Raw genomic sequence first — 22,774 nt, 5'->3', positions numbered from 1 at the left:
CCTCTTTCATTTCTGATTGTGTTTATTTGGGTCCTCTCTCTTTGCTTCTTGGTGAGCCTGGCTAGAGGTTCATTAATCGTTTTTATCCTTTCAAAGAACCAGCTCTTATTTTTATTGATCTTTTGTATTTTTTTTTTTGGTCTCTATGTGGTTTATTTCTGCTCTGATCTTTATTATTTCCTTCCTTCTGGATACTGTGGACTTTTCTTGTTGCTTTCTTTCTAACTTTTGAGTTGTAAGGTTAGATCATTTATTACCAGTTTTTCTTGTTTTTTGAGGTAGGCCTGTAGAGCTATGAACTTCCTTCTCAGGACTGCTTTCATTGTGTCCTATAGATTTTGGATTGTTGTGTTTTCATTGTCATTTGTTTCGAGGATGTTTTTATTTCTTCTTTGATCTCTTTGGTAACCCAATAATTATTTAATAACATACTATTTGGCCTCCAAGAGTTTGATTTTTTAATTGTTTTTATTGTATTTGATTTCTAGTTTTATCAGCAGAGCAATTTATCAGACATTGGTTTCAAACTAATATTTATAGGGATGCTCAAGGAACATGGTGAGAACTACAAGGAACTTAATGGGAACTACAATAGCATGAAATAGGACATAGAAACCATTAAAAAGAACCAGTCAGAAATGAAGAATGTAATTTCAAGAATGAGAAAAATACTAAAAGAATGTCGGAGAAAATGGCGGTCAAATAGGCAAAACTGTTGCACACCTCCTCTTGGGGCCAGGCCACAGAAGCCACTAAATTGGAGAACATCCACCATTGTGATCTGAGAAGATACTTGATATGATTTCTATTTTTTTAAATTTGAAGAGACTTTGCCTGTGTCTCAATAATTGGTCTATATTTGAAAATGTCCCATGTGCACTTGAGAAGAATGTATTTTCTGTAGCTTTTGGGTGATATGTTCTGAAGATGTGAATTAGGTACATCTGATCTAGTGATTCATTTAGGATTGCTCTTACTTTGTTGATTTTTTTTGTCTAGAGGAGTCATCCAGTGATGTCTACAGGATATTAAAGTCCATTACTATAATTGCATTACTGTCATCCCTTGATATCATCCAGAAGTTGTTTTTTTTTAATGGATTTGGGTGCTCCTGCATTGGATGCATATATATTTACAAGAATTATATCCTCTTCTTTTATTGATCCCTTTGTTATTATGAAGTGGCCTTCCTTATCTCTTGTTATGGTCTTCACTTTGAGGTCTATGTTGTGAGAAAGAAATATTGCTACTCCAACTTTTTTTTTTCATTTCCATTTGCCTGAAAGATATTTTTCCATCCCTTAACTTTCAGTCTGTGTGAGTCCCTTGTTCTAAGGTGGGTCTCTTGTAGACAGCCTATATATGGGTCATGTTTTCTTATCCATCCAGCCACTTGATGTCTTTTGATTGGAGCATTTATTCCATTTATGTTTAACTTTATTATTGATAGGTACTTGTTTGTTTCTATTTTTATTGTTTATGCCTGTGTTCCTTCTTCCCTTTTTATTTCTTCTTTTTACAACAAGTCTCTTTAGCATTTCTTTTATTGCTTGCTTGGTACTGATAAACCCTCTTAGCCTTTTTTTTTGTCTGAGAAGCTCCTGCTTTCCCTTTTGATTTTAAACGACAGCCTTGTTGGTTAGAGTATTATTGGATTCAATCCTTTGCTTTGCATCACTTTGTATACTTCATTCCATTCCCTTCTGGCCTGATGTGTTTCTGTTGAGCAATCATTTGGTAATCTAATGGTCCCTTGTAGGTAACTCTGTTTCTCTGTTGCAGCCTTTAAAATTCTTTCTTTATCGTTAACATTTGCCATTGTAATTTTGACTATTCTTGGTGTGAGTCTTTGGGGTTCATTTTATTTGGGACTCTCTGTACTTGTGTGACTTTTTTCTTCCCCAAATCAATGAAATTTTCTGTCATTGTCTCTTAACATAAGTTTCTACCCCTTGCTCCTATTTTTGTCCTTCTAGCACCCCTATTGTACATATGTTGCTTTGTTTTATGTTGTCCCCAAAATCCCTTTGGCTCTCCTGCTTTCTAATTTTTTTCTCCAATTGCTCTTCAGATTTCCTGCCCTGTCTTCTAACCTGCTAATTCGGTCCTCCACTTCTTCTGGTTTCCTATTAAAACCTTCCATTATGTTTTTTATTGTAGCTTTATCATTATTCATTTCCTCTTGATTCTTACATAAGGTGTTGATTTTCTCATCCAACCAGTTTAGGAACTCCATTACCCTTATTCTGAATTCTTTTCCTGACATATTGCATACCTCCTTTTCATTTAGTTCCTTTTCTGGAGATTTCTCTTTTTCTTTCCTCTGGAGGTTGTTTGTTTGTCTCCCCATTTATGCTCTCACCAAATGGTCCAGGTGCCTAGTTGCATGGGGGAATGTGGCTGATACAGGGCTTGGCAGGATGGTCACACACTTGGCGCCTCACCAGAGGGCCAGGATACCTATTCTTGTGAAGGGTCCAGTTGCCAAATCATACTCGGGGCTGGTGGCTGAAGCAGCAGGCTTAGTGGGAAGGTCACGCACTCCAGGCCTCATGTTTGTGGAGCCCCGGTGGCAAGTCACGCAAAAGGTCCAGTCACCAAGTCATGCATGGGGCCTGTGGCTGAAGTGGCTGGCTTGGTAGTAGCATAATGCACTCCGGGGTCTCACTGGGGGACCCAGGTGTTCAGGTGCACAAAGGGTTCAGTCACTGAGTCATGCACTGGGCCTTTGCTGAAAAAACAGGTTGGTGGGAGAGGAGCGCACTCCAGGGCTCACAGGAGCCTGCAGCCAGGGAGACTGAAGTTCTGGTGTCTGTGGGTGTGCAGATGAGGTAGCAGGTCTTTGGCCAGAGTGGCTGTAGTGTCCAGGATTGTGTTTCAAGCCAGTCTGGGTGGTGGTGAGGCTGGGCTACTAGTCACAGCAGTTCTCCTCTTCAAGGTGGTGTGGTTTCTGTGCCAGAGCCATCTTCCCCTGCAGTGCTCTGCAGTGCTTGCAGTGGTAGAATGGACTCTTCATCTAGTAGAGCCAGGTCTGCCAGCCCCTGAGATTTTTGCAAGGTCTAACTGTCCCTCACTCACACATACACACACACACACACCACATGTCCACACACTCCCCTTTCACTCCCTCCCTCATTCACACTTTCTACCTCACTGCTGTCCTGCCAGCCACCACCTTGACTCCAGTCCTCACTTTCTTGTGGCCCAGAGTAAGGTGCGCACTAGGTTGCTCCAGTTTGCCCCTCCCCCATGTCAAGCAGGGGTGGATTACTGTGGGTCACATAGTCTGTGCTCTCTGATGGCCTGGAGTGAGACATGCACTGGGTTCTTCCAGGGGTGGAAGACTGTCCTAGGAGCATGGGGTAGAGTCAGAGCTCTTCTGTGACCCTGAGTGAAGCACGTGCTGCATTGCTCTGGGTCTCCCCTCCCAGGTCTGGGGTGGAGTATGGGCAGGTTGCTTTGAATCACACAATCTGTGCTCTTCTGTGGCCCGGAGTGAAGTACGCACTGGGTTACTCTGGGTTGCCCCAGCAGCAGGTCCCAGGGCTCAGGAAGGAGTGGGTGCTTGGTGGCTCTGGGTCAAACTAGCCAGCACATTTCTGGGGCCAGGGGTGGGGGTAGAGCACGAGTTTCCCACTGGCTTGCACTCACTGCAGGATCCTGGAGCCATATCCAGGACACTGGGTCCCAGTAGGCTGGTGAGGAGGCCTGGTGCAGGAGATCACTCTGGCAAGTGCTCACCTCATATGTCTGGGAGCCTGCTGGGAGGTACTGCGCCACTCACTGCTGGGACATAGTGGTGGTTCCATGTGGGTTATGGCTAGCAAGTGGTGTTCTCTAGGCATCCTCTGCCATTTCTTATACAAAATTGTCTCTTCAACTGTGTCTAATTTGTTAATTCATGGTTGATGTTCTCTGATTTAGTTGCTTTTCTGGCCTGGCCCCAGGAGGAAGTGCACAACACTTCTGCCTATTCAGCCACCATTTTCTCCCACTTTCTTTTAGTATTTTTCTCATTTATGAAGTTACATTCTTCATTTCTGACTGGTTCTTTTTAATGGTTTCTATGTCCTATTACATGCTATTGTAGTCCCCGTCAAGTTCCTTGTAGTTCTCACCATGTTCCTTGAGCATCCTTATAACCATGAAATCAATGTCTGATAAATTTCTGTGCTGCATTTCATTTAGCTTTTTTTTCTGGAGATTTCTCCTGTTCTTTCATCTAGAGCAGTGGTTCTCAACCTTCTGGCCCTTTAAATACAGTTCCTCATGTTGTGACCCAACCATAAAATTATTTTCGTTGCTACTTCATAACTGTAATGTTGCTACTGTTATGAATCGTAATGTAAATATCTGATATGCAGGATGGTCTTAGGCTACCCCTGTGAAAGGGTCGTTCGACTGCCAAAGGGGTCGCTACCCACAGGTTGAGAACCACTGATCTAGAGCATGTATCTTTTTCTCCTCATTTTGGCTGCTAGTTTTTGGTTGTTTCTATGTATTCGGTAGATCTGTTCTGTCTCCCAGTCTTAGTTGGTTGGCCTTATGTACTTTGTGTCTTGTGGGATCCAGTGGAGCAGTCTCCTTGATCACTGGAGATATATGCTGCAGTAATATCCCTTGTGTAGTTTATGTGAGCCCTCCTGCTGTAGTTGAGTCTTGATTGCTATTGGCCTATTTATGCATAAGTCTGACCCTCAGGCTCACTGACTGTGAGGATCAACTCTGACTACTGTGTACCGACTGCAGTGTAGGTGCTTATCACATGAAGTGGAATTCCCCTCATCCGGGTTTGGTACCTGCCCACATCTTCTTTTGAATATGCTGCTTGTGAAGCTTATTAGATCCTGCTCTGATGTTATCTGAAGGTGTCTACTTGGTCTGTTGGTTCTGGGGACTCTTGGGAGGGACTGTGTTGCAGATCAATAGCAGATACTGCCTGTCACTGGCCCTAGCCTTTCTCTTTGGAGCAGTTTCTAAATGATTTCTTCTGTAAATCCTTGGTTATATGACTTCTGTTTACCCTGTCTTTGGTTGGTAATTCAGGCTGATTATTCTATATTTAAGTTGTAATTCCAGTTGGGTCTGGGGAGAAGGTGAGTATAACTTCCACCTATTCTCCTGCTATCATGAATATCAAAAAAGAGACTTTTAGTAACTTGTTACTATCTAGAACTTTTATTTTACTTTTAAAAATATTTTATTGATTTAAAAGAGGAAGGGAGAGGAAAAGAGAAATAGAAATGTCAATGATGAGGGACAATCATTGATCAGCTGCCTTCTGCACACCCCTACTGGGGATCCAGCCAGCACCTTGGGCATGTGCCCTTACCAGGAATCAAATCATTACCTCCTGGTTCATAGATTGATGCTCAACTACTGAGCAACACCAGCTGGGCCAACAAAACTTTTTTTTACCATTAAGAATAATTTATTTTGGAGAAACTAAGATGGCAGCATATGTAAACACCTATACTTGCTGCCTCTCACAACCACATCAAAATTACAACTAAAAGGCAGAACAGCTACCACCCAGAACCACGGGAAAGCTGGCTCAGTGGAAGTTCCACAACTGGAGAGGTGAAGAAAGCACATTAAGACTGGTAAGAGGTGTGGAGGCATGGAAAGTGCTGGCACCTGGATGTGCTGCTCTTTTAATTGGGAGGGAGATACAAACTCTGCTTGCTCTGAACTCCAGTTCTGGGTGAGACTCTGGGGGACCCAGACACATATGGGGAGAAACTGGACTGCCTGGCATCGGGATAGGAACGTGAAGGCGGCTTTCTCTCAGAGGTCCTCTCAGTGATCATTGTTCCTGCATGGGGGCGTGGAATGTGGAGACCCGGGGACCTCTCCAATGCAGGGCTGACTGGCAGCCATTGCTGTTTGCTCCACCCTGGTGGTTCCCAGAGACCCCGTCCCACCCACTTTACAATCCCACCCAAGCTGTGCACATTGGCTTTTGCCTATAAATAGCCTGTCTTTTCTCTGCCTAAAATCTGTCAAATTGCAGCTGGGTCAGAGAGCCCCAGAGCTTCCAAAAGAAGGCTCAAGTCCTGGCAGCAGCAGCCTGCCTTGCTTCACAGCTGGCCTTGTCTGAGCACTTCCAAACCTCATACAAAGAGGAGGAATCTGCAGTTGTCTCTGATTCTCCTGCTGGGCAGCCCCAGACAGTAGCTGACCTTATACCTCCTTGGAGATCCAAGAACCAGTGTACCCAGTGGTCAGAGTGAGACCATACAATTTTACAACTCTTCACAACCATAAGCAACACACTCAAGGGGCAGACTCAGTGAGCACCAAAGCCCCACTGAAGCAAGTCCTGCCCCATAAGGGTGTCTCCTGTGCAATAGATATTCCAATATAGACCCAGCTGGTCATCACACCAATTGTCCTGGAGGTCAATTCCTCCCAGTGATACCAACAGCAATCAAGGGTTAACTACAATGAGACTGTGCAAACAGCCCACAAAGATGTGCATCAAGAGTGTTCACCTCAGGTTGCTGGGGAGGATAAGCCACTGGGCCCTATAGGACACCTACCACACAAGGCCACTCTATCAACTCAAGGAGACTTAGCAGCTACCCAGTACATGGAAACAAACACAGGGAAGCAGCCAAAATGCAGAGACAAAGAAACAAGTCACAAATGAAAGAAATGGATGAAAGCAAAATACTGGATATAGAGTTCAAAACCACGGTTATAAGGTTACTCAAGAATCTTCTAGAAACCTCCAAGAAATTTAGTGAGACCCTTAAGGATATGAAAAAGGACCAATCAGAAATTAAGCATACACTGACTGAAATAAAGAATAATATACAGAGATCCAACATCAGACTAGAGGATCCCAAGATTCAAGTCAAAAATTTGAAATATGAAGAAGCACAAAACACCCAAGTGGAAAAGCAAAAAGCAAAAGAATCCAAAAATATGAAGACAGTATAAGGAGCCTATGGGACAACTTCAAGTGTACCAACATCGGAATTATGTGGGTGCAGAAAGAAGAGACAGAGCAAGATATTGAAAATTTATTTGAAGAAATAATGACAGAAAACTTTCCCTACCTGGTGATAGATATTGACTTACAAGTCCAGGAAGCACAGAGAACCCCAAACAAGAGGAATCCAAAGAGGACCACACCAAGATACATCATAATTAAAATGCCAAGGGTAAAAGAGAAAGAGAGAATCTTAAAAGCAGCAAGAAAAAAAAAACAGTTACCTACAAGGGAGTACTCATACGAATGTCAGCTGATTTCTCAACAAAAAACTATGCAGGCCAGAAGGGAGTGGCAAGAAATATTCAAAGTGATGAATAACAAGAACCTATAACCAAGATTACTCTATCCAGCAAAGCTATCATTTAGAATTGAAGGTCAGATAAAGAGCTTCACAGATAAGAAAAAGCTAAAGGAGTTCATCACCACTAAACCAGTATTATATGAAATGCTGAAGGGTATTCTCTAAGAAGAGGAAGAAGAAGAAAAAGGTAAAGAGAAAAAAATATGAAGAACAAAGTGACAACAAATACATATCTATCAACAAGTGAACCTAAAAATCAAATGAATAAAAAACCTGATGAACAGAACAGACTGGTGAATGTAATTGAATCAGGGGCATGGAAATGGAGCAGACTGACAATTCTCAGGGGGAAGGGGTTGTCGGGGGTGCGGGAAGAGATTGGACAAAGAGTTTACACCTATGGATGAGGTTAGTGGGGGAGGGGAGGGAAGGCCTGGAGTGGGGTGGGAACTGGGTGGAGGAGAGCTAGGGTGAGAAAAAAGAGGAACATCTGTAATAATCTGAACAATAAAGATTAAAAAAATAATTTATTTTTTCTTCAATTTAAAGTAATAAATGTTTTTTGTATGAAATTTAGAAAAATCACAAAAAAGACAATAAAAATGATATACTAGTTAGAAGGTAAATTGTTAAATAACTAAAAGATAGTTTGGTAATATGTATCAAAGGCCTTATAATTTTGTATATTTTGTGGCCTGGCATACCACTTTTTGAAATTTATTGTAAAGAATTCATAATAAATAATTAATTTTCTCCAGCCAGAGAAAACCATATTTTTTTGAAGCTTAGTAACATTTATTTTTTTTGTGTTAAATAGTTATTATTGCCTCTGTTTTACTGTTAGATTACTTTAGAATGACAGAGTCTGATTTTCCAAAGTAATTTTTTAAACTATCAAGTTGCAGATATGAGACTTAAACCCAGAAAATATGAACACAGGTCCTTCTCTTTTTTTTCACATTTACCTACACTTTGGCCCAGACAGAAGAAAGCTTTAAGGTCTGTGTTACTTTGGCAAATTGTTGGAATATCTTTTGCAAGATAAGCAAGGTATGGTGCAGACATGGCAAGAAGCATCATACCAGAGTACAAATTATTGGAATAGTGAGAATATTCAAGTTTCTACTTATTTTTAAAATTAGAATATCCAGATAATGTCGCAAGCAGTCTCATGCAGATCCTACAAAAGTGTCACCTATGAAAAATACTCAAAACTTAATAATAAGCATAGTTATTCATAGTTATTAGGGTCCTGTCAGTAAAACATCACACATCAGAATGCAATATCATATTGTAGTATACAGAGTACAAGTCTTGGAGTACGGTGAAATGGGTTTGGGCTTAGTTTTGCTACTTACTGGTTGAGTGAGTGTAACAATGCTCAAGCTACTTAATATAAGTTTTATTTTACTTATAAAACAAAACTACCTATCATGCAGAGTTATAAAGATTGAGATAAAAGCCAGATAGCTAGTTGAGATAATTCTCCAGAGAAAGTTATATGCCAAATAGGTAAGTGAGCTTCAGGATAGGTAACAAATCTCTTCTTCTAAATGATTATTGTTGTTTTTAATTTTTTTGTGAACCTTGGGAAATAAATACTTGCTTCTTACTTCTGCTTCCAGTTTCATTTATCCTATACAGACAAGGAGCGCTATGAAAATGAAGAGAGACCTGATGTCCAAAAGCAGATCCTCGTTGATATTGCCAAGAAGCTACCAGTTTACACAAGGACTGGAAGTGGAGGTCAGTTCATCCAAAGTCAACCAGAAAGGCAGATCAGCAAGTGTCTCAGAAAGTCTAAGTCATATATATCCGTAGGCTAGCCCCTTTTTTTCTCTTCTGAAAAACAATATGGAGTCTGTCTCAGCATTTTATTATAAAAAATTTCAAAATTTTATCCAAGATGGAAGAATTATACAATAAACATTTGTATGCCCACCACTACAGTCCACTACTAACATTGAACTATATTGATTTATCACACATCTGTTCACAAACTCATTCCTCTATCCATCATTCATAAAGCTTAATTATTTTTGGTGCATTTAAATGTAAGTAGCAGATATCAGTACATATTTAAATTAAATATTTTATAATTCTTTTGGGGATGAAATATACATATATAAACAAGCACAAATCATAAATGTACCATTCAGCATTTCCACAAATATACACACTCGTGTAACCAAAATCTCTATAAATATTACCATACTCCAGAACTTTCATGCTCCTTCTCACTAAATACAGCCACTATTATGATATTTTTTCCTCCATATATTAGTTTTATCTGCTCTAGAATTTTATATAAATAAATATATACCGTATTTACTATTTTGTCTGCCTTATTGTATTCAGCATAATGCCTTTGGGACTTACATTGCTGTGTATTTTATTGCCGAGTAATATTTCATTGTGTGAATATTTCATAGTTTATTTATCCATTTACACATTAATGCACATTTGGGTTGTTTCTGCTGCTTAGATATTGTGAGTTAATCTGCTGAGAACATTCTTGTACAAGTATTTGTGGAGAGATATGCCTTCATTTTTCTTGGGTAAATATCTACTGTGGAGTTTTACTGTTAGTTTTTATATGCATGACTAGAATTATACTAGCTGAACTAATTGTTTGCTTTTTAAAATTTGAAAAATAAGGCTCTTTTGACAAAAAGATTCTGTTTCAAAACTTTAGGAAGTGTACTTTAGTTATTTATGTTCATTTATCATTTACTTAATAAATATTTATTAAGATCCTATATGACAATGGGGGAAATTTTTAATATGGTCTGAGTATTAGATTATATTAAGGACTTGCTGTTAATTTTGTTAGAGCATTAATGTCATATGGTGATTATAATTTTTAAGCAAAGTCTTAAGGCATACTAATATCTTCTGAAAAGAAGACAGACACAAAATTGTACAGTTTCAGATAGTTAAAAACAGAATTATGTGATAAAGCAGTGATTACAAAGAAGAGGCATATTGGATGTACTGGGTTCAGGTTTATATTTTGTCTGATCTCTGTGTCTGTTAAAACTTTGCATTTGTTACTAATTTTTAACAATTAGAATATTACCAAGTGAAAATCCAGATTTCTAGCTTCTCTTGAAAACTCAAACAATCTGCATTTCTCCATGCAGAAATCAGCTGAAGCTGAGTAGTAAGTCTCTTTAAATAGGGCATGGATTATCAGGTTCTCCCACAGTCTCCAACTAGCTGCTTCACTCACTATTCCCTATTTCCTGGACCCTTGAAGCTTTTTTTGCAGCCCCTGTGATAGAGAGTAATATCAGGCTTCTCTAAATAAATGTCATTTGATCTGAGACTTGAAGATAAAAAGCAAATGCAAATACAAAACACCCTGGAACAGGAGCAAACTTGCATTAATAGGAGAAAAGACAGATAATCAGTGTAACTGGAGTATTGTAGTAGGAGAGTGGCACAAGTTAAGAATGAAGAGGTAGCCTAAGGCCAGATGATGCAGGCCATGGTAAGGAGTTCAGATTTTTTTTTCTAAGGGTGTTGAAAATCCATTGAAGGCTTTAAGTATAAAGTGATATGATCTGATTTTCATTTTAACTGATCAACTGGCTCTTTTGTAGAAAATATACTGTGGGTGGAGGAGGGACAATAATGAAAGAATGAGTAAATAGGCAGCAGTTATTGTAATCATTCATGTGAAAGATGATGGTGGCTTACACTGGGCAGTGACATTAACCATATCTTTGAAAAATCAGGCTAGAGAAAGAAATAAAAGGCATACAAATTGGGAATGAAGAAATAAAAGTGTCACTTTGACAGATGACATGATTCTTTATATATAAAACCCTAAAGACTCCACCAAAAAAAATAGAAACAATAAACAAATATAGTAAAGTAGCAGGATACAAAACTCAATGCACAAAAATCCCCTGCATTCCTATATACTAGCAATGACATTTCAGTAAAAGATATGAAAAAGAATTCCTTTTGCAATTGCAAAATAAATAAATAAAATACAAAGGAAGTGAAGGACTTATCTACTGAAAAATACAAAGCATTATTAAAAGAGATGGAAAAAGACAAAATGAAATGGAAAGACTTTCTGTGTTCATGGATTAGAAAAATCAACATAACTAAATGTCCATATTACCCAAAGCAATATACAGATTTTATACAATCCCATTAAAATCTCAATGACATTTTAAGAATAAATAGAACAAAAAATCATCAGATTTATATGGAACTACAAAAGGAACTAAAGAGACAAAGCAATCCTCAGAAAAAAGAAAAAAGCTGAAGGTATCACACTACCTGCCATAAAATTATACTACAGAATAAACATAATATAAAAAAACATGGTATTGGCAGTAAAACAGATACACAGACCAAAGGAACAGAATTGAGATCCCAGAAATAAAACCACATGTATATGGACAAATAAATTTTTGACAAATGAATCAAAAACCTACAATGAAGAAAGGAAAGTCCCTTCAATAAATGGTACTGGGAAAATTGAAAAGTCACATGCAAAAGAATAAAACTAGAGTAGAGTTTGTGCTAGCCAGGATGTGGAGAAAAGGGAGCACAAGTTCACTGCTGGTGGAAATGCAGATTGGTGCAGCCACTATGGAAAGCAGTATGGAGTTTCCTTTAAAAGTTAAAAATGGAATTTCCATTTGACCCAGTGATCCCACTTCTGGGAATATATCCTAAAAACCCCAAAACACCTATCAGAAAGAATATATGCCCTCCTATGTTCATGGCAGCATTATTTTCAATAGCTAAGAATTGGAAACAGCCCGAGTTCCAATCAGTAGATGAATGGATAAAAAAGCTGTGGGACATTTACACTATGGAATACTATGCAGCTGTGAAAAATAGGGATCTCTTACCCTTTGGGACAGCATGGATGGATCTGGAGAATATTATGCTATGTGAAATAAGTCAAACTGAGAAAGAGAAATATCACATGATCTCACCTATTTGTGGAATCTAATGAACAAAAGGAGTTTACCAACAAAATAAGACCTGAAGCAGGGAGGCATGGAACAGACTGACATACCTTGATGTGGGGTGGGGAGGGGGGTAAGAAGTGATAAACCAAAGAACTTATATACTTATATGCATAGCCCATGGACATGGGCAGTAGGTGGTGAAGACATAGGGGAGTGGGTAGGGGCTGGGAGAAGGGGGTGAAAGGAGGAGAAAATGGGAGATATCTGTAACACTATCAATAATACAAATGTATATTTTAAAAAATAGAGAAAAAAAAGGACAGAGGATCTGAACAAACACTTCTCCCAAGAAGACAAATGGCCAATGGATATGTGAAAAGATGCTCAACTTGGTTAGCTATTATAGAACTGCAAATCAAAACTACAATGACATACCACCTCACACTGGTTAGAATGCCTATTATCAATAAGGAAATTAATAACAAGTGTTGGAGAAGTAGTGGAGGAAAAGGAACCCTCATTCCCTGCTGAGGGAAATGTAAACTGGTACAGCCACTATGGAAAAGAGTATGGAGGTTCCTCAAAAAGTAAAAATGGAGTTACCTTTTGATCCAACAAACCTCTCCTGGGTACCTACCCCCAAAATTTGAAAACATTTATTCGCAAAGATATATACCCAAATCAAATATGTTCATTACAGCATTATTCATGGTGGCCAAGACACAGAAACAACCAAAGTGTCCTTCAATAGATGATTGGATAAAGAATATGTGGTACGTATATGCCATGGAATATTTCTCATCCATAAGAAAATATAAAATACTCCACTTGAGACAACATGGATGGAGGTTGAGAATATTGTACTAAGTGAAATAAGTCAGTCAAATAAAGCTAAGAACCATATGATTTCATTCATATGTGGGATATAACTGAAATTCAGAGACACAGAGAACAGTATGCTCATTACCAGAGGGAAGGAGGTTGTGGGGAGTAAAGGGGGCCAAATACCTGGTGATAGAAGATGATATGACTTTGGGGTTGGGCACACAATGCAATATACAGATCATGTATCATAGAAATGTATACTTGAGCCCTAACCGGTTTGGCTCAGTGGATAGAGCGTCGGCCTGCAGACTAAAGGGTCCCAGGTTCGATTCTGGTCAAGGACATGTACCTTGGTTGTGGGCATATCCCCAGTAGGGGGTGTGCAGGAGGCAGCTGATCGATGTTTCTCTCTCATCGATGTTTCTAACTCTCTATCCCTCTCCCCTCCTCTCTGTAAAAAACCAATAAAATATATTTTTTTTTTTAAAAAAAGATAGAAATGTATACTTGAAACCTATAAACCTATATAATCTCATTAACCTATATCACCCCATAAAATTTCATTGAAAATAAAATTTTAAAAATATGCTGAGTCAAACAAGCAAGTACCCTTCTTTTTTGCCTTAATTGTATCAAACTTTGATCACTACCTATTATTGGAAGTGAACACATACTGTGCTGAATTAGAAGTCTAGTATGTTGAATCAATTGTGTGTGTTTAGTGTACACTTTTGATGAAATTATTATATTAGCTCAAATTATTCATAACTTTGTTACACTTAATGTCATTAAACACAGTCATACTCTATCAATAAATACAGAGAAAATGAGCAGGAAAAGAAAATGCCTTTTCAAAAAGACATATGCAACCTTATGTCTATTGCAGCATTATTTACTCCTAGGGGCCCAGTGCACGAATTCATGCATCTTGAAAGGAACTGTGGGCCACAAGGCTGCGGTGGGCACAGGGATGGGTCTTGGCCCATCCTCCAAGCCCCTGCCTGGCACCTTCCACTGAGGCCCCCGGTCCCCTGTCTGCTGGCAGCTTCGCTCACATTGCTGCTACTCCCACCTGCTGATGGCACAAAGCGATTAGGACTGGTGCCAGCAGTGGGTGCAAGTGGAAGCTGCTGCCCCAATTGCCCCTCAGAGCAAGGGAAGGTGGAGAAGTCTCAGGGGCGATCAGGGCCGGTAGCCACCACTCGCACCCACTGATGGTGTCAAGTGATCGGCACTGGCGCCGGTCACCAGCAGCGGGTGTGAGCAGCGGCTGCAGCGCTGGCAGCGGGTGCAAGTGGGGCCGGTGCTGGCAGTGGTGTGAGTGGCAGCTCTGGAACCAGCAGTGGGTGCAAGCAGGGCCATTGCTGGCAGCTGGTGAGAGAGGTGGCTGCTGGCCCCGATCACCCCTCAGGAGCAGGGGGAGGTGGAGAAGCCCTGAGAACAACCAGGGCCGGCAGCTGCCACTCGCACCAGTACCCACTGGTGGCTCTGAGCAATCAGGGCCAGCGCCAGGTGCCGGCAGCAGGTGCAAGTGATGGCTCTGGCAACAGCAGCAGGTGCGAGCACCAGGCAGGGCTGCGGCATGCGAGAGCAAAGAATTTTCAGTAACCACCAGATGATCCCCCTGATGACTGGCGCCCCACCTTGGTCTGGCGCCCCCATTCACCTGCTCTACCATCCCTCTGTGGCCAATGCCCATCATGTTCCATGCTCTGCCGCCTGCTGCCAATGCCTGCCATGTTCCGCGCATGCCCCCTGGTGGTCAGCACATGTCATAGCGACTGGTTGTTCAGTTGTTCGGTTGTTCTACCATTCTATTTGCATATTAGGGTTTTATATATATAGATAGCAAAGGTATGGAAACAACCTACATGTCCATCAGTAGATGAGTGGATAAAGACTATATGGTATATTTGTATAATGGAATATAACTCAGCCATAAAAATGAAATCTTACCATTTGTAACAACATGGATGGATATAAAGGGTATTCTGCTAAGTGAAATAAGTCAGACAAAGAAAGACAAATACCATATGATTTCATTTATATGTGGAATCTAAAAACAATAAACAAACAAAATAGAAACAAACTTATAGATACAGAGTATATTTTGATGATTGTCAGATAGAAGGGTAGTTTGGGGTGATGGGAGAAGAACGGGGAGGGATTAAGATGTGCAAATTGGTGCCAGGCCGGTGTGTTGACCTGTGAACCAAGAGGTCATGGTTTGATTCCCAGTCAGGGCACATGCCTGAGTTGTGGACTGGATCCCCAGTGGAGGGCATGCAGGAGGCAGCCGATCAATGATTCCCTCTCACTTGTTTCTATCTTTTCCCCTCCCCCTTCCTCTCTGAAATCAAGAAAAATATATTTTAAAAATTGAAAAAAACATGCAAATTCATTGTTACAAAATAGTCATGGGGTTGTAAAGTACATCACATGGGATATAGTCAATTATCCTATATAATAAAAGGCTAATATGCAAGTAGACCAAATGGCAGAACAACCGGTTGCTATGATGTGCACTGACCCCCAGGGGGCAGACGGTAATGCAGGGGGAGCACAGCTCAGCCAGAAGTTGGGCTCACCTCTCCTGCCTCTGTGGCAGCGTTAAGGACCCCTCGGGGGTTGTCTGCCTGCAGGCTTAGGCCCGCTCCCCGGGACTGTGAGAGGGTGCAGGCTGGGCTGAGGGCCCCCCCACCAGTGCATGAATGTCATGCACCAGGCCTCTAGTATTGCAATAACTATGTATGGTTTCAGCTAGGTACTAGAATTATCTAGGTATCCCCTTTGTAAGGTATATAAATATCTGATAACTATGATGTACACCTGAAACAAATATAATATGGTATGTTAACTGTAATTGAAAAAAAAAGTTTAAAAAGAAAATGCCTTTTATTTAAGGGAAATAAGAAAGGAAGGAGGAAGGGGGGGGAATGATTTTGATATGGGAGTTACAGAGTGAAGAGAACACTAAACTATGGGGTCAGAAAACTTGTACTGGTCACAGCCCTGCCACTTACTCATTGTGTGGCCTTGTATAATTCACTTGGTTTGACTCAGGTCTTTACTTCCTTTATCTATGAAATAGTCACTTGAACTATTTTTCTACAATGTCTCTTCTATTTCCCAAATAGTTATTCTAAGAACCACTATATTTTCTATGCTTTAGGAATTTTATCTACCTCATAGAATAATAAAATGTCTGAAAACAGAAGATAAAATATGAATCCTAGTTTTCAGATACAAGAGTTAAAGTAAACAGAGGCTAAATAATTTTCCCAAGATCACTCAAGCAGTTGACAGTATAGTTTGTTTTGTAACACAACATCTTATGATTAGGTATTGTGTCTAATCCTATGATATGAAAACTTTCCCCCTTACCTTCATTCCCAAAAAGGTACTTTCAAGATTGATACAATAGGGTACACTTTCTCTCTCTCTTAAGTATGCTTGAGCCCTTTCCCCACCCCTACTTTCTCCAGGGCTCGCTCTCTCTCTCTCTCTCTCTCTCTCTTTCTCACCATTCCCCCTTTTCTTCCCTGTGCATACCTTTGTGCACACTCTCTCTCCTAAGCTCCAAAGGACCTTCTTTTGCCTCTGTATCTTGTTTCCTGAGCCCGTGCAGACCAGCTGGCTCACCTTTCTTACTTCTGTGACTTTCTTATAAGTACCGCGCGCTAACCGATTGCGCCACTGGAGCCCCGGCCTCTGTGACTTTCTAAATGAACTTTTGTTTGTATTTGGAAAAAAAGATTGATACATTAGGAAAAAAACATACATACCACAATTCTCTTATGCAATTTGCCTTTTGCTTGATAACTTGAAATGAGTTTGACTACCTGTAATCAATGTATATATATAATCAATGTATATACAGCAAGCCATTCAGATAAGCTAGGAAGATAGATGGTATCACATTGAGCTCTAATCAGTGCTAACCATCTTATTTTTCCTATAGCTGTAAGATTCTGTGACCAGTGCCATTTGATCAAGCCAGATCGCTGCCACCACTGTTCTGTCTGTGCTATGTAAGTGACAGCTATATTTTCCCTGGACCAAGCTTTGCAATTGATCGTTGCTAAGACAACAATGTGACTGATCTTAACATGTAACCATTCCTAGATAAGAGCATTTCCTTTCAATTATAATGAGCACATGCCAAACACACTCATAGGGATGATAATTCAAACTATTCTAAAGATAGGAAAGAAAAATAAAGTCTCATTTAAAAAATAAACATTTTAGCCCTACCTAGTTTGGCTCAGTGAATAGAGATTTGGCTTGCAGTTAGAAGGGTCCCAGGTTCGATTCTGGTAAAGGGCACATACCTCAGTTGCAGGCTCAACTTGGGAGGCAACCAATTGATGTGTCTCTCTCACATTGATGTTTCTCTTTCTCTGTCTCTCCACCTCCCGTCACTCTCTCTAAAAATCAATGGGAAAATATCATCAGGTGAGGATTAAAAAATAATAATAAATAAACATTTTATTTTAGAACAGTTTTAGATGAATAGAATTATTCTATATAATAAAAGGCTAATATGAAAATTGACCAAACGGCAGAATGACCAGTCACTATGATGTGCACTGACCACTAGGGGCCAGACCGTCAATTCAGGAGCTGCCCCATGGTGGTCAGAAGCAGGGCAGCGCTAAGGACCCCTTGGGGCCTGGCAGGTGGGTCCCAGACTGTGAGAGGGCGCAGGCCAGGCTGAAGGGCCCCCCTCTTCCCATTGCACAAATGTCATACACCAGACCTCTAGTTGTAAAGATAATTCTCATAAGTCTCCCACAGTTTCCCTATTATTAACAGCTTATATTAATATGATAAATTTGTTACAATTAATGAACAAATATTTATACATTATTTTGGACTTAAATCCATACTCTATTCAGATTTCCCTTAATGTTCTTTTTCTGTTCCAAGATTCCATTCAGGACACCATATTACATTTATTTGCCATGTCTTCTAAGGCTCCTCTTAGATGTGATACTTTCTCAGAATGTACTTTCTTTTATGTAACCTTAACAGCTTTTAGGATTGTCAGGTATTTTGTAGAATATATTTCAGCTGAAATTTTTCTTTAGATTTGACTTGGGTAGTGTGTTTTGGGGAGGAAAACCATAGAGGTAAAGTACCATGCTCATTATATCATACTTAGGGTACATAATATAAACATGACATCATTGTAATGTTAGTCTTGATCATCTGGGTGAGGTAGTGTTTGTCAGATTTCTCAACTATCAAGTTACTCTTGCCCAGCCAGTGTGGTTCAGTGGTTGAGCAGGACCTATATACTAGGATGTCATGATTCGATTCTGGTCAGGGCACATGCCCAGGTTGCAGGTTCAATCCCCAGTAGGGAGGAAGCTGATCAATGATTCTCTCTCATCACTGATGCTTCATTCTCTTTACATTTTGTATTATAACTCAGTACTACATTGTTTTGTTACTCTAATTGTTCCAGCTTTGTAAAACCACACTTTTATGTTAATTAGGTATCATCTTCATATCTTTCTTCTTGGGTGCTTATTCCACTTGTATTTATCTTACCCTTGATTCAAACACAGATGTAGCCATATAGTTTCTTCCATAGTTTTAATTAACTATATATTGAGCAAAATGAAGGGCAATATCCTAGACCTATTCTCTGTATCAATATCCTAGATTTCCCAACCACTTTTATAGATTGGACTTTTAGGCATGCAACTTGTTGCCAGCATGATCCTATAAATTGTTGTGCTTGGCTAATACAAGACATAACTGAGAACACCATAGTCTTAGTGTAGCTATTGTGGAAATCTAGGAATGAGTGTACTGGTACCATGTAAAAATACTGGTGAGAAATTGACTTAAATTTTGAGGTTTTGCTTCATTTCCATAGCCCTACTTATCACACTATATTTTGCTCCCTTTTTAGGTGTGTCTTAAAAATGGACCATCACTGCCCTTGGTAAGGCCCTTTTATTTTATTCTTTCCTCCAAAAAGAGTCGCTTAATATGCCTACTTTAGTAAGCACAGTTGTAACATGCCTGTTTCTGCTATTCACTGGGCTCTTATTTGTGTGAGGGACAGGGGGCTTAACATTTTAAAGCAAGAATAAATATACCATAAAAAGTATGGTGGTGAATTCTTGGGGTCACAAAGCTAATGGTCTCTTGTCGATTAGCTTTAACAATTAGTCATAGTAATGGAATAAAACACAAATAGTTCGTCCTTTTGACATTATACAATCAGTTTTTGTTTTTGTTTTTTTGTTAGTTTTTTTGCTGTCTTGATGTTTACTTGGCTCTTAACAAGTAGGCTACTGTTTAACTGAGTAAACAATGTTACATTTTACACTTTTTGCCTTTGGCCCTCCTCGTCAGCCAATAACCAAATTAAAATACTGTACATTGTTAGCATCAGCAATTCTCCAAATTTTCTGTCTGATCTAGAGAACCCGTCTGAAAGCATCTAACTACAAAGAGAACATGCCACACTGTACTAAATGTAGCTGCTGAGATTTTAATAGGTTTTCAGCATCCAAGATCTAGGTTTGATTGGGTGTGTAAGGAACCAGTTCAGAACAATTAGATTGGCCAGGTGTCTCTGTCCCTGTGGATGAAAGGAATAACAAGTGTGATGTTAACTTGCTTTTCTAGTTTATTCCTCTTATGGGAATTTTATTTCTGTTGAATTTCTACACAACACATAATGAAACAGTAGGAGCAACATACTTCCATTGCTTAATTCACTTATGTATCAGTGTGCTCTCAATAAATGGGTCCTGATTACAAATTAGTTTTTCTTTTCTTTTTTTAGGGTTAATAATTGCATTGGATTTTCCAACTATAAATTCTTCCTTCAGTTCTTAGGTTATTCTGTTCTCTACTGCCTGTACATTGCTACAACGGTCTTCAGCTATTTCATCAAATACTGGAGAGTAAGTTAAAAAATCCTGAATTCCCTGCCCCCCCCCACCAAAAAAAACCACACAAACACACACATACTCCAGTCTGTGACATTGTTTGCCTTATTTTTTAATACATTTTGAAATAACTAATATGGAAATAACCATAAGGGAAAGCACCAAAAGCAAGTTTCCCATGTTGAATATTCTGAGATTCAGGAGCCGTTATTTAAATATTCCTATTTAAAAAGTTCCTGTTGGCCTAACTGGTTTGGCTCAGTGGATAGAGCGTCAGCCTGTGGACTGAAAGGTCCCAGGTTCGATTCCAGTCAAGGGCATGTACCTTGGTTGTGGGCACATCTCCAGTAGGGGGTGTGCAGGAGGCAGCTGATCGATGTTTCTCTCCCATCAATGTTTCTAACTTTCTATCCCTCTCCTTTCCTCTCTATAGAAAATCAATAATATATACTAAAAATAAATAAATAAAAAGTTCCTGTCATATATGAGAATATTTTTAAGGCCTTCTAGAACCTAACTTCTTGATTCTTACTAATTCTTTACAATGTACTTCTCTTGTCAAGCTTTAAAAAGTCACATGTTACCAATTATAGACTTGACAAATGTTGAAACAAATTCTACATCCTTAGATTCCTAAGAAAAAGCATAACAAAGTACTCCCTCATTGTTAGAAAAATACTTTCTAATTCCTTGTTCAAAGGAGAGTTGCAAAATTCCTACAGGGAAAGAAAGATACATTAACTTATCTTCACATATTACCAAAATGAAATGAGGAGTCTTATTTGAACTTTGTATAACAAACACTGGGATTCTAATACTGGCTCTGTTAGCTGCTTTACAGGCTCATTAACAAAATCAAGTGAAACAGTTGTTGGAAGTACTCTGCCTTTCAAAATATGATTCCGATAATTATAATGAAATCTAAAGAAATCCTACTTTCATCTTTCTTCTACTTGAAGATATCCATCATAACCCGTCTATTTCCAAAATAATTGAATGTAGATTTTCAGTTTACATATGTGTACCAGTTCTGGCAGCAATATAATGAAATATTTTGTTTTGTTTCATGCCAATGGACTCCGGAAGACATTACCTCCATACAACTCTAGTATAATTACTAAGATATCTTAATGTTCCATAAAGAGGATTGTCCAACCTGAACCTGAATAACAAAAGACAGATGTAGGCAGAGCTACTAGTTATTATTTTAGGAATTGCACAAGAGCCTGTACAACAAGAATATCTTACCTCAAGCAGAGAGGTAAAGCAGCAGGGAAAAAACATGAATCCTGTGACCAGAATATGGATTATAATAAACTTGGGGGGGGGGGAGGGAGGAGAGAGAAAGGCACAGCAGTGAGGCTCTAGGTAGCTGAGAAGATTTTAATTGTTAAATAGTGATTCACCCCTAGTAGTGTAGAAAATTATAGTGATATGTGCTTTCCATTCCTCCTTCCACTTGCTTAATCAATTCAGATATTTAATAATATTAATAATCAGAAATAATATAATGGATATAAAATTCTTCAACTCAGAGATACAAAAATATAAACAGAAATGAAGTTTTCTCATTAATTTTGTATTTTCCCCAAATATAAAATGCTTCACCATCTTGGTATTTCTTCATTGGTCCCTTTCCACAACACAGCATCTCCTATCAATTGCTCAGGTTTCTATGATATGTTTGGCATTTTATTCACACACTATGCTACTACCCTGAAAGTAAAGAAAATAACTGCATCCAATTCATTAGGCAAAATGTCAGCCTTGGTCTTCACTACTGACTTTACTTGGCTCTTAACACAATAGGCTACTGTTTAACTGAGTAAACAATATTACATTTTACACATTTTGCATTTGGCCCTCCTAGTCAGCCAATAATCAAATTAAAAAATGTCAGCCAGGTGCCATATGCTTTTTTTAACTCTTGAAAGTTATAGTTGGACATGAATCAATCACCAGAAATATGTCAGTATTCACAAGCAACATCAGGGATGAACATAGACTTGTCCTTTCCTATGCCCTCGTTTCTTCTCTACAATACACTAGCTTCTGCCTGACATATGTGAGAAAGGCGATTAAACTTATTTTGTCTTGCCCTCATAATGAAAAAGACATTCAAATAAATGATTCTTTGCAGTTTCTCCAGCTAGAGAGCCCTTTAATGTGGGCTAGGAATGGCTTTCTCAGTGTAAATTGAGTCTCCCTTAAAAAGAAATGTAAACACTGCCATTTATTATTTTTTCTTTATTTTATTTTTTCCATCACCATTTAGCCCCTCTATACCCTCTTTTGCCTCCATCCACCCCTCTTCCCCCCACAATCACCATACCACCCTGAAAACTTATCTGACATTTATTTTAAAAGCTATGTATCAAGAAAGCTAGCTGTGCTCCTAAGAACAGCAACATCTATTTGTATGGTACTTTACTATTTTCAAAGCACTTTTATATCTAGTATGTCATTTTATCCTCACCACAGCCTTGTGAAGTAGACAAAGCAGGAATTGTTAGTCTCATTTAAAGATGATAAAACTGTGGCTCATAGTGGTTAGGTGACATGCTCCAGATTATCCAGTTTATAAGTTTCAAAGTCAGTATTGAATCTGACTCAAAGCCCATTGACCTTAAACATGGTACCATGTCTTACTGTCCATTATAGTCCTGCTGTGGAAAAGCTCTAGCACTTCAGAATGAAGAATTCAGAAGACCATCACATTTGTCTCTCCCAGTAATATTAACTTAAAGAGTAGCTGCTTTGGTAGGAAAAATTAGTAACTTACATCTCCCATTTT

At 39.1% G+C, this 22,774-nt stretch overlaps 1 protein-coding gene across 1 annotated transcript in view; it reads left to right on the top strand.

Annotated features, from left to right (window-relative positions):
* ZDHHC15 (zinc finger DHHC-type containing 15) overlaps positions 1–22,774 on the top strand; it is a 373,330-nt gene that overhangs the window by 182,271 nt on the left and 168,285 nt on the right. The window contains exons 4-7 of the mRNA XM_023764748.1: positions 8,927–9,047; positions 17,028–17,097; positions 18,990–19,022; positions 19,875–19,995. Of these exons, the coding sequence (XP_023620516.1) occupies positions 8,927–9,047; positions 17,028–17,097; positions 18,990–19,022; positions 19,875–19,995 (345 nt within the window). The remainder of the gene's footprint in view (positions 1–8,926; positions 9,048–17,027; positions 17,098–18,989; positions 19,023–19,874; positions 19,996–22,774) is intronic.

The sequence above is a fragment of the Myotis lucifugus genome, unplaced genomic scaffold (assembly GCF_000147115.1).
Source record: "Myotis lucifugus unplaced genomic scaffold, Myoluc2.0 scaffold_4, whole genome shotgun sequence".
NCBI lineage: Eukaryota > Metazoa > Chordata > Mammalia > Chiroptera > Vespertilionidae > Myotis > Myotis lucifugus.
Note: the sequence above shows the minus strand (reverse complement) of the source record. Positions and strands in the feature narration are given on the sequence as shown.